General features: G+C 48.4%; 4 protein-coding genes across 13 annotated transcripts; 2 read left to right on the top strand and 2 right to left on the bottom strand.

Moving 5' to 3' along the window:
* The first annotated feature begins 175 nt into the window (after positions 1-175).
* LOC117188966 (variant surface antigen E-like) lies at positions 176-11,062 on the top strand. Of its 8 annotated transcripts, none has more exons than XM_033393707.1 (11): positions 186-564; positions 649-766; positions 827-976; positions 1,037-1,149; positions 9,177-9,324; positions 9,386-9,604; positions 9,670-9,807; positions 9,926-10,372; positions 10,482-10,549; positions 10,641-10,796; positions 10,862-11,062. In XM_033393707.1, the coding sequence occupies exons 2-11, from the start codon at positions 651-653 to the stop codon at positions 10,969-10,971; spliced, it is 1,665 nt and encodes a 554-aa protein (XP_033249598.1). In that variant the 5' UTR covers positions 186-564; positions 649-650; the 3' UTR covers positions 10,972-11,062. The 8 variants fall into 8 exon arrangements, with proteins under 8 accessions (XP_033249604.1, XP_033249613.1, XP_033249601.1 ...); XM_033393704.1 differs by having other exon boundaries at positions 187-597; XM_033393701.1 differs by having other exon boundaries at positions 188-450.
* LOC117188979 (PH domain-containing protein DDB_G0275795-like) lies at positions 7,206-7,929 on the bottom strand. Of its 2 annotated transcripts, none has more exons than XM_033393774.1 (2): positions 7,819-7,929; positions 7,206-7,703 (listed from the first exon to the last, which is right to left on the bottom strand). In XM_033393774.1, exon 2 carries the CDS (start codon positions 7,678-7,680, stop codon positions 7,270-7,272), a length of 411 nt encoding a protein of 136 aa, XP_033249665.1. In that variant the 5' UTR covers positions 7,681-7,703; positions 7,819-7,929; the 3' UTR covers positions 7,206-7,269. The 2 variants fall into 2 exon arrangements, with proteins under 2 accessions (XP_033249665.1, XP_033249662.1); XM_033393771.1 differs by having other exon boundaries at positions 7,763-7,923.
* A 1,502-nt stretch (positions 11,063-12,564) lies between the features above and the next one.
* Positions 12,565-14,393, top strand: LOC117188980. The gene is made up of 3 exons (XM_033393776.1): positions 12,565-13,424; positions 13,480-13,715; positions 13,783-14,393. The coding sequence occupies exons 1-3, from the start codon at positions 12,634-12,636 to the stop codon at positions 14,094-14,096; spliced, it is 1,341 nt and encodes a 446-aa protein (XP_033249667.1). The 5' UTR covers positions 12,565-12,633; the 3' UTR covers positions 14,097-14,393.
* A 916-nt stretch (positions 14,394-15,309) lies between these two features.
* On the bottom strand, positions 15,310-16,045 carry LOC108164970 (myb-like protein AA). 2 transcript variants are annotated; one of them, XM_033393770.1, is made up of 2 exons: positions 15,935-16,045; positions 15,310-15,819 (listed from the first exon to the last, which is right to left on the bottom strand). In XM_033393770.1, exon 2 carries the CDS (start codon positions 15,794-15,796, stop codon positions 15,374-15,376), a length of 423 nt encoding a protein of 140 aa, XP_033249661.1. In that variant the 5' UTR covers positions 15,797-15,819; positions 15,935-16,045; the 3' UTR covers positions 15,310-15,373. The 2 variants fall into 2 exon arrangements, with proteins under 2 accessions (XP_033249661.1, XP_033249658.1); XM_033393767.1 differs by having other exon boundaries at positions 15,879-16,040.
* Between the last annotated feature and the right edge of the window lie 215 nt (positions 16,046-16,260).

Below are 16,260 nucleotides of genomic sequence, written 5' to 3'. Positions count from 1 at the left end.
ATGTACACATGTATGTGTGGCTTTGGCAATGGAACATTCTAGAACTTCATTTGCCATTCGCCAGTTCCGGTCGAAACGTTCGCATTGCAACCCTGCGCCCTTTGCAGAGCTTACTGTCAAGTAGAAGCAAAACCGTGAACGTTTCAAGCCAATCAATTAATCAGCAAGTACCCATAGAATTTAACTAAACTATTTATCAGCTGTATTTTTCCATATGCTGACGCATACGAAAAATTTGTAAACATTTTTAAATTGAACAAACTATACATACATATATCGTCGTGAAAAAAACCAGAGTAGTTTTCGCGGTATACACTACAAAAATACAAAGTGCCGCACCGCACGCTGTTTAGCAAAGTCTAGGGCAAATATTCGGCCGAAAATAATACTTGCCGCGGCAACTGAACTGTGCATACATATTTTTCGTGCAACATTCGTAGGGCGAGCCTGGTGAGCTTCAAATTGTGTTGTTCTACGTCGATCTGGTGACGGAGACGCCATCGCTGTTGCCGTTGATTGTCGCCGCGCCTGCGCCTGCGCCTTCTAGCGGGCCGTGAGTCAGGGGTAACGCCTGCCTGCCTGACGTGCAACTGGACGGTTTGTTGTTTGTGCTTTTTTTGTTTTAACATTTTGTTGAACTACTTCCAGCCATGCCTCCTAAAAAGAACCCAGGCGCACGGCGCCGTGGTACAACTTTGTCGCTGAACGAATTCTTGCGCCACGATGACGATTCAAATCCGACAGATCCGACCTGTGACCCGAATCCGTGAGTGTGTTCTTCGATCCATTGCTTGGGCGTAGATTTAAATGAGTTTTTCTTGAACAGGCCGATGGCGACTAATGGATCCAGTCGCTCTCGTAATGATCAGCCATCCAATCGATCTTGCAATAATGCCCGTCGAAATGTAGGAAAGCTTTCACCCTCTGCTGTTGGACTCCATCGCTCAAATCCATTTAATCCGACCGATACCAAGCCGTGAGAGTGTCCTTAGATTCTTCTGTAGGCTGTAGATTTAATGATGTTTTTCTTGTACAGGCCGATGGCGACTTATGGATCCAATCGCTCTCGTAATAGTGCTCATCAATATAACGATCAGACATCCATAGCTGCAGTTGGATCCAATCGTTCTGGTAACAAATCCCGTCGAAATGGCGACAGGCCATCCGCTTCTGCAGTTGGATCCAATCGTTCTCGTCGGGAGTCAAATCCACCAAACCCGACAGATACCAATCCGTGAGTGTGTCCTTAGATCCCCCCTCAGGCTGTAGATTGAATGGTGTCTTTCTTTTTCCAGTCAGAGCCATCAATTCGACGGTCCAGCTGGGTCCAATGGCTCTGATAATAGAACCCTCCAAAATTACGAGAATCCAAAAATACCAAATACCGCTGAACTTGGATACAATCAGCTATTCCGCCCTGGCGTACAATTAACTCAGATATTTGGTTATACCATCGCTGCAAATCCCGATAAGCTGCTAAATTCACCAACACCAGAACCGACAGATACCGATCCGTGAGTGTGTCCTTAGATCCAAACCTTGGGCTGTAGATTTAAATTGGTTTTTCTTTTTTTTAAAGGCCGATGGCGGCTAATGGAGCCAATTTCTCCAGTATTAATACCCCTCAAAATGACGCTCCTCCAGAGACGTCTGCAGATGGAAACGAGAATCTTTCGAACGTCGGAGACGACGACATTTTGCGCCAACGCTTTAGTCAGTGAGTATGCAAGAAATGTCGATGAATTATGAGACACCCCCTGTCTTGAACTAACATTCAAATTGCACTTCAATGTTATTTGACACTTGAATGTTTTATATGGCCGCACGCTGCTTAGGTTCCAAGAGCAAAAGTTAGTGGAAAAATTCTGCCGCGAGACACATTTGCTGAAAATAGTCGAAGGGACCGTTGCAGCATTCATCGAGGACTACAGACGCACACGCACACGCACACCCGAAAAACTGCTGACGCCATTGCTGCTGCGCCTCGACTTTATCTACGCTGATCTGTTGACGCATGCTCCATCGCTGTTGCCGCTCATTGTCGAAGAGCCCCTGCAGTTTGGCCTAGCCGTCAAGTATTCGGTGTACGGCCTAGTGCGGGACCAATTGAAGGTAGCCGGCCTCAAGCCAATCGACATTGGCCAGTTGCACGCACAGTGGCGCTGTTCGATCCGGCCGCGCATTCGCTACGCCTCGGCCTGTCCCTGGTCCAGGGCATCCTTTCGGCCTATACCCCAACTGAGACACTGGTGTAAGCGAAATCGGTGACAGTCGATTCCCCCCTCCCCCTCTCCCCCTCTCCCCCTCACCCTCTCTCTCTCTCTCTCTGTCTCTTTCCTAAGCGATATTCTCTTCTTTCTTCATCCGCGTGTAGCCTCCAATCGACTTGGTACTGCGGCAGCGGGTGCATGCGCAACGCACTGCAAACCAGCGCCACAGATGGTATGTGCATCTTACCGCTTAGCTGCACGACACACACCTGCCACAACCCATGCCTCCCATAGTAATATCAACGTGCACCCCTCTCCCTTAGCGCCATTGTGCCCCAATTGCTCGCGGCCCATGAGTGAATACCAAAAATTGAGAGTAACAGAGACCTATCGCCTGCTAGCCATTCTGCCCAGCTCCTGCGTTCAGACGCCGCGCTCCGTTGACCGTATCCATCGCCCTACCATAGTACGGCTTAGAGGTGAGTTCTCCGAGTAACCATTCCTTCTCTTAACCCAACTGATACGATCCTATGCTTTGGTTTAGCATATGCCTACACCTGCGACCTGAAGTTGGGAGCCAAATACCTAATCACTGGGCATTTTTCCGGATCTACGAATTACAGCTTTGAAGCATGTCATCTAAAAAGCGCCTAGGGGCACGCCGCCAGGGTACGGCTGCTGTCCCACTCAATGAATATTTCTGCAGCGACGAGGAGCCGCAAAATACCTCGAATCCGGTCGGTTCCGTTGGGTAAGTGTGTGGTGCGCCTTTGACGATGAAAGGGTCTAGATTCCAACGAGTTTTCCCTTTACAGCACGATCACTGGATCAAACGAATTCAGTCACACCAGCATTGTTACCCCTATTCTAACCCCAACGTCTCAAGACAACGATCAAAAGCCATCAAACTCTACATCTGTGGCTGCCACTCTGCCAGCATTCGACTGGGACTCTGACGATATCGAAGGTGCTCCAAGTAAAGCCGAACAGGCACCGTCGCTAACAGTCCAGACTGTTGAAAACGCATGCGAACATCCACTTTCAATTGTTGGAGCCAAGATGAGGGCTCCTCTGGCTAATGAGGATGCATATTGGCACGATCCGGCGCTACCTTTAAAGCCCGACAAGCTCGAATCGGTAGCCAAATGGCTAAGCTCGCTGCCCACAAAAATACAGAGCACATGGCAGCAGCTGGAGCAGCCTGAGGCTCTTGACCAGGGCCGGGCTTTACTCGATCATCCTCTGAATGATGCCGATGCCGATGCCTTTTCACTCTCTGCTAGTGAAAACACAAACACTGGCACTGCCATACACGATTGGGGAATAGGACCACAGGCCCAGGAAGCAGAGGCCACTCAGCGTGCCAGAATGAACTTCGTAAGTGATGTACTACAACCAATCTGAGGTACACACCTTATCATAAGCCTACCGATTTCAGACCCGCCGTCCCCGACGCAAGATAGGCTCCATTGCGGCAAAGGATTTGATGAAAATGGAAAATCCCATGCCGCAACCGCAACCGTTGCCATACAACTATTATTGCAGTGCTCCAGCACCTCAGGCTCCGGCTCCGGCTCCATCTACTTATTCGGCTCCTGGTCCGAATCCGATTATACTATCGGCTATTCCATCCTTTGCTCCTGAGGCATTGGCTTCAAATCCATGGTTATTGCCCATAGAAGTGCTTTTGGTGCCTGAACGGATTGATATTCCAAAGAATGTTATAACATCCCAGGTAGTCTATCGCCCACAGACAGGCGAAATATTGGCACGGGAAGATCGACTGCCGCCGCAGCCCCCTGCGCCCATGGAGAACTGCCACCCGATGTTGAACCAGTCGGTTTTTCGGCTTGCCAGCCTCCCAATCACTGGGGTGGGAACGGGGACAGATCATGCTGTGGCTACTACTACACAGTTGGATGGTTTCGGACTGCCATCCTCTATATCAGGTCCCAGCCAGGAATTGCCATCCCTCAGTTCTTGGTACCACAAAGAATCAAACCCATCGTATATATTCGCGTCCCAGGAGACAGAAGTGGTGTCTTTGTGCCAAAATTCGGACATTTACCGTTGTCCCATGAGTTCTTTGTACCAAAACCAGGAACAAAATATTACTTCAATGAGCAACCTGCTGCAGCAGGATTTTATGGACAACAAACACGCGATGGACAACCTCAAAACGGACCACGATATTGGCCAGCATACACACCAAATCCTGGATACGAACAATGCCCAATCCCCCCTCGGCAATTCTACCCGTGCGCAGCGATGGGAGGAGGGATGGAACCTCAGTCAGAGGGATTTGGCCAGGGATATAATGCACAGCCGCCCGCTCCTCAATATGGACTTGGAGGACAACAACCAACAGGCAATGGTTGGAATTGATATTGAAATTGACAAAGAAGACCCAGACACACATGGCACAGTTCACAGTGCAATCAAGTCTCTCCCAACTGCGGCTCCTCCAGGACAATCGAGTTCTTCGACAGTGGCTCGGCATCAGCTCTTTAGCCGGCGGCCAGCCAATGAAGCCCACCCAAAGCCGGACCTCAACTTTGCGCCGTCGAGCGTGAAAAAGTTGTATCAACTGATATGCTCGCAGTACTCGGACTATGCCTTTATCTATGCCCTGAGCGCCCAGCTTAGCCAGGAGTGCGTACCCATGGACTGTTACGTCTACTTGAAGATGGTCCTGCTGGCCAGCATTGCGTCCATCGAGCCGGACGAGTTGCGGTCCCCCATCTCGCTGTGCATCATTGCCACCGACAGCACCATGGCCAATCGTCTGATGTCCAGTGTGGGTCAGTTGGCGCCACGTTTCCTGGGCCCGCACGAGGGCGGTCTGCAGGCCACGCACTCGGCACTGCCCGTGCGCTACAATTGGGTGGTGGCCAGTCCCCTGCTGATGGCCCAACAGGGCGTTTACTATGTCGGTGACTGGACGCGTCTGTCCCGCGAGCATGGCGAACAGCTGGAGAAGGCTATCGAGAACGGAGCGGTGCCCGTGCCGCAGACCCAGGGCGAGCAGCCACTCGAGGCCGCCATTTGGACGCACTGGCAACCGGAGAATGCCACCAATCAGACAGTGGCCTTTGCCAAACTGTGCCCGTACGCTTCCTACCACAGAATCAATAGTTCAATGATTGACGCTCTTTCTTTTTAGTATCTTTGGCCTGCCCATTTACATGGGGGAGAAGGTGAGCGACAGCCTGTGGGGTTTTCTGCTCCAGCTGCACAGCGAGGACGGCCAGAAGACGGAGCAGGATGGACTGAACGTACCTGAAGAGGATTTGCGCATGCTCCTCGGCTTGCTGCACAAGCGCAAGGTGGTCTTTGGGGATGCGGCCCAATGCTTGCTGCAAAAATACTATGTGATCTCACGCAAGCAGCGACCAAGTGAGCGGATCTATCTATCCTCTTCTAATTGATGGAGTACTACCATACCTAATATACCTGTCACCCTCTCTCTTGTTCTTTGCCACGTATATTGTGCTGAAACAGTTCGCCGAGTCGTTTGCCAAGCTGGCGATGCGGTTGGAAGTCCTCGAAGCGGATGTGATCGTAGCCATTTTTCATTGCGAGCACTTTGTGCAGAAAATATTTGGTGCCCAAGAGATGCCCGCACCATCAATGGAGACATTCAGTGTGATTTCCCACATTGATCCGTACATGGATGAGTTCACACGCTGGCTGTTGAACTACCTCGATCGATATGGCGAGGAACAGCTGGGCATTCAAGTCAAGCGCCGCAGTACCGGCAGCTGGGACCAAATGGAATAACACAACACTCAGTTAACTATAAGTTTTCTATTTTTTGGTTTTTTTTGTATTTTTTTTTTGTAACTCGTAAGGCGCTCAAAGCAAACAAACAACTGCGATGTGGTCTTACGCATATTAACCAGTTGTGATTCATCACCATGTCGTTGGTGGCTCTAAGTGGTACATTACCTTATTACCTTTAGAAAAGGTACGAGAAATGAAGCCAGGCAAAAGAAATGCCATGCCACTAACCGTTTTACTTTCATACATCTATTATTCCAAATATTCAAACAAACCAAAAATGTAATCACCAAATAGGCAAAAATATAACAATAAATGTTTGGACAATCCATTCAAGTTTGGAGTTTACCTCAGTTTAGATCCCAAAAATATTTTCCAAAAATATACAAACGAAAATTTGAAAATGGAGCCAGCTGCCAGCTTCGAAAACCCACCCAAATCTCAGGCTTTGGGCCAGTTGGAGAACGGCCCGTTCTACAAGACTATCTATGACTTTTTGAGCCAGCTATCGATGGCGTCGGACCTGGGCTCGCTCATCGGCTGCGTAGTGCTCTTCCTGATCATGTGGTATATTATAATTTGGTTGTTGCGGCTGGTGCTCTCGCTGTTCTGCGCGGCCGTCATTGTGGTCCTTGTCGTGGCCATTTTTCGCTCTGAAGTCGCATCCAAAGATGTGGTAGTTATGCTACACCAGGCGACATTGGTGATTGCTAAAATGATTGCAGGCACCTTAGTCTATGCTTTGAGGAAATTTTCCAATTAATCCAGTTTACAGCATTGCAATATATGGAAAATATTTAATTAATTAATTAAATTGTGCAACATTGTGTTGTGGGGGAATGAATCTTTGTTGTCTTTGAATAGTACTGCTCCCAAGGGATCCGTTCTGTGGTCAGCCTTCCGCATTGGTTTGCAATAATAGTCCCACAATATGATGGCTACAATACATATCATCAAAGGGATTATTTAGGGATAAATGGATCATTACCTCCGCCAGTAATTGTCGTATAGGTAAGAGAAAGTATGGAAAGGTGAAAGCATTCAGCGAAACAGGAGTTAGTCAAGAATTGATTGATGTTTGCATATTAAGTAGAGGTAAAATACTATTCTTTTGTTTTTGTCTTTAATGGGTATAATTCCTTGTGGAATAAATACAAATTTATATATTTTTTTATTGATAGTTCATCGTTGCCCGTTTGCTATTTTTACTCCCTCTTTGGTTTGTAGATTTATTATTGTTCCACCTGTTTCTGGCAGTTTTTCTTTCGAGGGGATATGTTTAGTCGTCACGTCCATGATATTTATCATTAAATGGCATATTGTACGCAAAATGACGAAGTGTAGCCCAGTGAAACACATCTACGCGATTCGGATGTACTGGGCAATGGAGAATGGAATACGGCACCCCCAGATGATGCGGACCCTGCTGCGGAAACGGAGCCTGCTGCTGCTGCTCCTGCGGCTGCTCCTGCGGCTGCTCCTGCGGCTGCTCCTGCTGCTGCTCCTGCATCTCGTAATCCATTGCGCTGTCCTGTGCTCCAGCAACCGGAGCGGCAGGCAGGGACAAGGATTCATTCGAATCGTCGGGGCGGCTGCGCTTAACGCTCATCTCGTTATCCTTATCATCGGCTGGATCATTCCCGTTGCTTCGCTTTGAGCAGCTCGGCTCAGGCCCGGCTTCAATATCCATGGGTGCTGCGGTATTACTACGACCTGGAACGAAATAGACTCAGTATTTGGCTTCAAGACTTCGAAAGCGTATTTCTCGTGACCTTTTCGTGAAAATGGGAAGTTTTCTTCCTTTCGATTTGATCGATTTAATTATTACCTTTAGAATTATTTAATTAATAATTAATTTTCAATAAACCACTGAGCACACGTCCAAAAACGTCGAAGGAATATTTGTGACGGACACGAAGTTAGGAAAATTTTTCAAGCTGACTGCGCACACACATATGTGAATATGTGCAGATATATGTACACATGTATGTGTGGCTTTGGCAATGGAACATTCTAGAACTTCATTTGCCATTCGCCATTCCCGTCGATACGTTCGCACTGCAACCCTGCGCCCTTTGCAGAGCTTACTGTCAAGTAGAAGCAAAACCGTTAATGTTTCAAGCCAATCAATTAATCAGCAAGTACCCATAGAATTTAACTAAACTATTTATCAGCTGTATTTTTCCATATGCTGACGCATACGAAAAATTTGTAAACATTTTTAAATTGAACAAACTATACATACATATATCGTCGTGAAAAAAACCAGAGTAGTTTTCGCGGTATACACTACAAAAATACAAAGTGCCGCACCGCACGCTGTTTAGCAAAGTCTAGGGCAAATATTCGGCCGAAAATAATACTTGCCGCGGCAACTGAACTGTGCATACATATTTTTCGTGCAACATTCGTAGGGCGAGCCTGGTGAGCTTCAAATTGTGTTGTTCTACGTCGATCTGGTGACGGAGACGCCATCGCTGTTGCCGTTGATTGTCGCCGCGCCTGCGCCTGCGCCTTCTAGCGGGCCGTGAGTCAGGGGTAACGCCTGCCTGCCTGACGTGCAACTGGACGGTTTGTTGTTTGTGCTTTTTTTGTTTTAACATTTTGTTGAACTACTTCCAGCCATGCCTCCTAAAAAGAACCCAGGCGCACGGCGCCGTGGTACAACTTTGTCGCTGAACGAATTCTTGCGCCACGATGACGATTCAAATCCGACAGATCCGACCTGTGACCCGAATCCGTGAGTGTGTTCTTCGATCCATTGCTTGGGCGTAGATTTAAATGAGTTTTTCTTGAACAGGCCGATGGCGACTAATGGATCCAGTCGCTCTCGTAATGATCAGCCATCCAATCGATCTTGCAATAATGCCCGTCGAAATGTAGGAAAGCTTTCACCCTCTGCTGTTGGACTCCATCGCTCAAATCCATTTAATCCGACCGATACCAAGCCGTGAGAGTGTCCTTAGATTCTTCTGTAGGCTGTAGATTTAATGATGTTTTTCTTGTACAGGCCGATGGCGACTTATGGATCCAATCGCTCTCGTAATAGTGCTCATCAATATAACGATCAGACATCCATAGCTGCAGTTGGATCCAATCGTTCTGGTAACAAATCCCGTCGAAATGGCGACAGGCCATCCGCTTCTGCAGTTGGATCCAATCGTTCTAGTAACAAATCCAGTCGAAATGGCGACAGGCCATCCGCTTCTGCAGTTGGATCCAATCGTTCTGGCAATAAATCCCGTCGAAATGGCGACAGGCCATCCGCTTCTGCAGTTGGATCCAATCGTTCTCGTCGGGAGTCAAATCCACCAAACCCGACAGATACCAATCCGTGAGTGTGTCCTTAGATCCCCCCTCAGGCTGTAGATTGAATGGTGTCTTTCTTTTTCCAGTCAGAGCCATCAATTCGGCGGTCCAGCTGGGTCCAATGGCTCTGATAATAGAACCCTCCAAAATTACGAGAATCCAAAAATGCCAAATACCGCTGAACTTGGATACAATCAGCTATTCCGCCCTGGCGTACAATTAACTCAGATATTTGGTTATACCATCGCTGCAAATCCCGATCAGCTGCTAAATTCACCAACACCAGAACCGACAGATACCGATCCGTGAGTGTGTCCTTAGATCCAAACCTTGGGCTGTAGATTTAAATTGGTTTTTCTTTTTTTTAAAGGCCGATGGCGGCTAATGGAGCCAGTTTCTCCAGTATTAATACCCCTCAAAATGACGCTCCTCCAGAGACGTCTGCAGATGGAAACGAGAATCTTTCGAACGTCGGAGACGACGACATTTTGCGCCAACGCTTTAGTCAGTGAGTATGCAAGAAATGTCGATGAATTATGAGACACCCCCTGTCTTGAACTAACATTCAAATTGCACTTCAATGTTATTTGACACTTGAATGTTTTATATGGCCGCACGCTGCTTAAGTTCCAAGAGCAAAAGTTAGTGGAAAAATTCTGCCGCGAGACACATTTGCTGAAAATAGTCGAAGGGACCGTTGCAGCATTCATCGAGGACTACAGACGCACACGCACACGCACACCCGAAAAACTGCTGACGCCATTGCTGCTGCGCCTCGACTTTATCTACGCTGATCTGTTGACGCATGCTCCATCGCTGTTGCCGCTCATTGTCGAAGAGCCCCTGCAGTTTGGCCTAGCCGTCAAGTATTCGGTGTACGGCCTAGTGCGGGACCAATTGAAGGTAGCCGGCCTCAAGCCAATCGACATTGGCCAGTTGCACGCACAGTGGCGCGTCGTGGGGCTGCCCTACAGTCCCAATTTGCTGTTCGATCCGGCCGCGCATTCGCTACGCCTCGGCCTGTCCCTGGTCCAGGGCATCCTTTCGGCCTATACCCCAACTGAGACACTGGTGTAAGCGAAATCGGTGACAGTCGATTCCCCCCTCTCCCCCTCTCCCTCTCTCTCTCTCTCACTGTCTCTTTCCTAAGCGATATTCTCTTCTTTCTTCATCCGCGTGTAGCCTCCAATCGACTTGGTACTGCGGCAGCGGGTGCATGCGCAACGCACTGCAAACCAGCGCCACAGATGGTATGTGCATCTTACCGCTTAGCTGCACGACACACACCTGCCACAACCCATGCCTCCCATAGTAATATCAACGTGCACCCCTCTCCCTTAGCGCCATTGTGCCCCAATTGCTCGCGGCCCATGAGTGAATACCAAAAATTGAGAGTAACAGAGACCTATCGCCTGCTAGCCATTCTGCCCAGCTCCTGCGTTCAGACGCCGCGCTCCGTTGACCGTATCCATCGCCCTACCATAGTACGGCTTAGAGGTGAGTTCTCCGAGTAACCATTCCTTCTCTTAACCCAACTGATACGATCCTATGCTTTGGTTTAGCATATGCCTACACCTGCGACCTGAAGTTGGGAGCCAAATACCTAATCACTGGGCATTTTTCCGGATCTACGAATTACAGCTTTGAAGCATGTCATCTAAAAAGCGCCTAGGGGCACGCCGCCAGGGTACGGCTGCTGTCCCACTCAATGAATATTTCTGCAGCGACGAGGAGCCGCAAAATACCTCGAATCCGGTCGGTTCCGTTGGGTAAGTGTGTGGTGCGCCTTTGACGATGAAAGGGTCTAGATTCCAACGAGTTTTCCCTTTACAGCACGATCACTGGATCAAACGAATTCAGTCACACCAGCATTGTTACCCCTATTCTAACCCCAACGTCTCAAGACAACGATCAAAAGCCATCAAACTCTACATCTGTGGCTGCCACTCTGCCAGCATTCGACTGGGACTCTGACGATATCGAAGGTGCTCCAAGTAAAGCCGAACAGGCACCGTCGCTAACAGTCCAGACTTCTGAAAACGCATGCGAACATCCACTTTCAATTGTTGGAGCCAAGATGAGGGCTCCTCTGGCTAATGAGGATGCATATTGGCACGATCCGGCGCTACCTTTAAAGCCCGATAAGCTCGAATCGATAGCCAAATGGCTAAGCTCGCTGCCCACAAAAATACAGAGCACATGGCAGCAGCTGGAGCAGCCTGAGGCTCTTGACCAGGGCCGGGCTTTACTCGATCATCCTCTGAATGATGCCGATGCCGATGCCTTTTCACTCTCTGCTAGTGAAAACACAAACACTGGCACTGCCATACACGATTGGGGAATAGGACCACAGGCCCAGGAAGCAGAGGCCACTCAGCGTGCCAGAATGAACTTCGTAAGTGATGTACTACAACCAATCTGAGGTACACACCTTATCATAAGCCTACCGATTTCAGACCCGCCGTCCCCGACGCAGAATAGGCTCCATTGCGGCAAAGGATTTGATGAAAATGGAAAATCCCATGCCGCAACCGCAACCGTTGCCATACAACTATTATTGCAGTGCTCCAGCACCTCAGGCTCCGGCTCCGGCTCCATCTACTTATTCGGCTCCTGGTCCGAATCCGATTATACTATCGGCTATTCCATCCTTTGCTCCTGAGGCATTGGCTTCAAATCCAGGGTTATTGCCCATAGAAGTGCTTTTGGTGCCTGAACGGATTGTTATTCCAAAGAATGTTATAACATCCCAGGTAGTCTATCGCCCACAGACAGGCGAAATATTGGCACGGGAAGATCGACTGCCGCCGCAGCCCCCTGCGCCCATGGAGAACTGCCACCCGATGTTGAACCAGTCGGTTTTTCGGCTTGCCAGCCTCCCAATCACTGGGGTGGGAACGGGGACAGATCATGCTGTGGCTACTACTACACAGTTGGATGGTTTCGGACTGCCATCCTCTATATCAGGTCCCAGCCAGGAATTGCCATCCCTCAGTTCTTGGTACCACAAAGAATCAAACCCATCGTATATATTCGCGTCCCAGGAGACAGAAGTGGTGTCTTTGTGCCAAAATTCGGACATTTACCGTTGTCCCATGAGTTCTTTGTACCAAAACCAGGAACAAAATATTACTTCAATGCGCAACCTGCTGCAGCAGGATTTTATGGACAACAAACACGCGATGGACAACCTCAAAACGGACCACGATATTGGCCAGCATACACACCAAATCCTGGATACGAACAATGCCCAATCCCCCTCGGCAATTCTACCCGTGCGCAGCGATGGGAGGAGGGATGGAACCTCAGTCAGGGGGATTTGGCCAGGGATATAATGCACAGCCGCCCGCTCCTCAATATGGACTTGGAGGACAACAACCAACAGGCAATGGTTGGAATTGATATTGAAATTGACAAAGAAGACCCAGACACACATGGCACAGTTCACAGTGCAATCAAGTCTCTCCCAACTGCGGCTCCTCCAGGACAATCGAGTTCTTCGACAGTGGCTCGGCATCAGCTCTTTAGCCGGCGGCCAGCCAATGAAGCCCACCCAAAGCCGGACCTCAACTTTGCGCCGTCGAGCGTGAAAAAGTTGTATCAACTGATATGCTCGCAGTACTCGGACTATGCCTTTATCTATGCCCTGAGCGCCCAGCTTAGCCAGGAGTGCGTACCCATGGACTGTTACGTCTACTTGAAGATGGTCCTGCTGGCCAGCATTGCGTCCATCGAGCCGGACGAGTTGCGGTCCCCCATCTCGCTGTGCATCATTGCCACCGACAGCACCATGGCCAATCGTCTGATGTCCAGTGTGGGTCAGTTGGCGCCACGTTTCCTGGGCCCGCACGAGGGCGGTCTGCAGGCCACGCACTCGGCACTGCCCGTGCGCTACAATTGGGTGGTGGCCAGTCCCCTGCTGATGGCCCAACAGGGCGTTTACTATGTCGGTGACTGGACGCGTCTGTCCCGCGAGCATGGCGAACAGCTGGAGAAGGCTATCGAGAACGGAGCGGTGCCCGTGCCGCAGACCCAGGGCGAGCAGCCACTCGAGGCCGCCATTTGGACGCACTGGCAACCGGAGAATGCCACCAATCAGACAGTGGCCTTTGCCAAACTGTGCCCGTACGCTTCCTACCACAGAATCAATAGTTCAATGATTGACGCTCTTTCTTTTTAGTATCTTTGGCCTGCCCATTTACATGGGGGAGAAGGTGAGCGACAGCCTGTGGGGTTTTCTGCTCCAGCTGCACAGCGAGGACGGCCAGAAGACGGAGCAGGATGGACTGAACGTACCTGAAGAGGATTTGCGCATGCTCCTCGGCTTGCTGCACAAGCGCAAGGTGGTCTTTGGGGATGCGGCCCAATGCTTGCTGCAAAAATACTATGTGATCTCACGCAAGCAGCGACCAAGTGAGCGGATCTATCTATCCTCTTCTAATTGATGGAGTACTACCATACCTAATATACCTGTCACCCTCTCTCTTGTTCTTTGCCACGTATATTGTGCTGAAACAGTTCGCCGAGTCGTTTGCCAAGCTGGCGATGCGGTTGGAAGTCCTCGAAGCGGATGTGATCGTAGCCATTTTTCATTGCGAGCACTTTGTGCAGAAAATATTTGGTGCCCAAGAGATGCCCGCACCATCAATGGAGACATTCAGTGTGATTTCCCACATTGATCCGTACATGGATGAGTTCACACGCTGGCTGTTGAATTACCTCGATCGATATGGCGAGGAACAGCTGGGCATTCAAGTCAAGCGCCGCAGTACCGGCAGCTGGGACCAAATGGAATAACACAACACTCAGTTAACTATAAGTTTTATATTTTTTGGTTTTTTTTGTATTTTTTTTTGTAACTCGTAAGGCGCTCAAAGCAAACAAACAACTGCGATGTGGTCTTACGCATATTAACCAGTTGTGATTCATCACCATGTCGTTGGTGGCTCTAAGTGGTACATTACCTTATTACCTTTAGAAAAGGTACGAGAAATGAAGCCAGGCAAAAGAAATGCCATGCCACTAACCGTTTTACTTTCATACATCTATTATTCCAAATATTCAAACAAACCAAAAATGTAATCACCAAATAGGCAAAAATATAACAATTAATGTTTGGACAATCCATTCAAGTTTGGAGTTTACCTCAGTTTAGATCCCAAAAATATTTTCCAAAAATATACAAACGAAAATTTGAAAATGGAGCCAGCTGCCAGCTTCGAAAACCCACCCAAATCTCAGGCTTTGGGCCAGTTGGAGAACGGCCCGTTCTACAAGACTATCTATGACTTTTTGAGCCAGCTATCGATGGCGTCGGACCTGGGCTCGCTCATCGGCTGCGTAGTGCTCTTCCTGATCATGTGGTATATTATAATTTGGTTGTTGCGGCTGGTGCTCTCGCTGTTCTGCGCGGCCGTCATTGTGGTCCTTGTCGTGGCCATTTTTCGCTCTGAAGTCGCATCCAAAGATGTGGTAGTTATGCTACACCAGGCGACATTGGTGATTGCTAAAATGATTGCAGGCACCTTAGTCTATGCTTTGAGGAAATTTTCCAATTAATCCAGTTTACAGCATTGCAATATATGGAAAATATTTAATTAATTAATTTAATTGTGCAACATTGTGTTGTGGGGGAATGAATCTTTGTTGTCTTTGAATAGTACTGCTCCCAAGGGATCCGTTCTGTGGTCAGCCTTCCGCATTGGTTTGCAATAATAGTCCCACAATATGATGGCTACAATACATATCATCAAAGGGATTATTTAGGGATAAATGGATCATTACCTCCGCCAGTAATTGTCGTATAGGTAAGAGAAAGTATGGAAAGATGAAAGCATTCAGCGAAACAGGAGTTAGTCAAGAATTGATTGATGTTTGCATATTAAGTAGAGGTAAAATACTATTCTTTTGTTTTTTCTTTAATGGGTATAATTCCTTGTGGAATAAATACAAATTTATATATTTTATTATTGATAGTTCATCGTTGCCCGTTTGCTATTTTTACTCCCTCTTTGGTTTGTAGATTTATTATTGTTCCACCTGTTTCTGGCAGTTTTTCTTTCGAGGGGATATGTTTAGTCGTCACGTCCATGATATTTATCATTAAATGGAATATTGTAGGCAAAATGACGAAGTGTAGCCCAGTGAAACACATCTACGCGATTCGGATGTACTGGGCACGGGATAATGAAATACGGCAGCCCCAGAGGATACGGACCCTGCTGCGGAAACGGAGCCTGCTGCTGCTGCTCCTGCTGCTGCTCCTGCGGCTGCTCCTGCGGCTGCTCCTGCGGCTGCTCCTGCTGCTGCTCCTGCATCTCGTAATCCATTGCGCTGTCCTGTGCTCCAGCAACCGGAGCGGCAGGCAGGGACAAGGATTCATTCGAATCGTCGGGGCGGCTGCGCTTAACGCTCATCTCGTTATCCTTATCATCGGCTGGATCATTCCCGTTGCTTCGCTTTGAGCAGCTCGGCTCAGGCCCGGCTTCAATATCCATGGGTGCTGCGGTATTACTACGACCTGGAACGAAATAGACTCAGTATTTGGCTTCAAGACTTCGAAAGCGTATTTCTCGTGACCTTTTCGTGAAAATGGGAAGTTTTCTTCCTTTCGATTTGATCGATTTAATTATTACCTTTAGAATTATTTAATTAATAATTAATTTTCAATAAACCACTGAGCACACGTCCAAAAACGTCGAAGGAATATTTGTGACGGACACGAAGTTAGGAAAATTTTTCAAGCTGACTGCGCACACACATATGTGAATATGTGCAGATATATGTACACATGTATGTGTGGCTTTGGCAATGGAACATTCTAGAACTTCATTTGCCATTCGCCATTCCCGTCGATACGTTCGCACTGCAACCCTGCGCCCTTTGCAGAGCTTACTGTCAAGTAGAAGCAAAACCGTTAATGTTTCAAGCCAATCAATTAATCAGCAAGTACCCATAGAAT

Source organism: Drosophila miranda, chromosome XL, assembly GCF_003369915.1.
Source record: "Drosophila miranda strain MSH22 chromosome XL, D.miranda_PacBio2.1, whole genome shotgun sequence".
Lineage (NCBI taxonomy): Eukaryota > Metazoa > Arthropoda > Insecta > Diptera > Drosophilidae > Drosophila > Drosophila miranda.
The sequence above is the reverse complement of the archived record's forward strand: the minus strand, read 5'-3'. Positions and strand labels throughout refer to the sequence as shown.

Bases quoted from the DNA above. Each gene is read 5' to 3' on its own strand.
- LOC117188966 (XM_033393707.1), top strand. From the start codon at position 651: ATGCCTCCTAAAAAGAACCCAGGCGCACGGCGCCGTGGTACAACTTTG. The intron at 9,605-9,669 runs GTGAGTGTGTCC...TTTTTTTTAAAG, and splicing joins GAACCGACAGATACCGATCC to GCCGATGGCGGCTAATGGAG. The intron at 9,808-9,925 runs GTGAGTATGCAA...CACGCTGCTTAA, and splicing joins TTGCGCCAACGCTTTAGTCA to GTTCCAAGAGCAAAAGTTAG.
- LOC117188979 (XM_033393774.1), bottom strand. From the start codon at position 7,680: ATGGATATTGAAGCCGGGCCTGAGCCGAGCTGCTCAAAGCGAAGCAAC.
- LOC117188980 (XM_033393776.1), top strand. From the start codon at position 12,634: ATGCACAGCCGCCCGCTCCTCAATATGGACTTGGAGGACAACAACCAA. The intron at 13,425-13,479 runs GTACGCTTCCTA...CTTTCTTTTTAG, and splicing joins GCCTTTGCCAAACTGTGCCC to TATCTTTGGCCTGCCCATTT. The intron at 13,716-13,782 runs AGCGGATCTATC...TGTCACCCTCTC, and splicing joins ACGCAAGCAGCGACCAAGTG to TCTTGTTCTTTGCCACGTAT.
- LOC108164970 (XM_033393770.1), bottom strand. From the start codon at position 15,796: ATGGATATTGAAGCCGGGCCTGAGCCGAGCTGCTCAAAGCGAAGCAAC.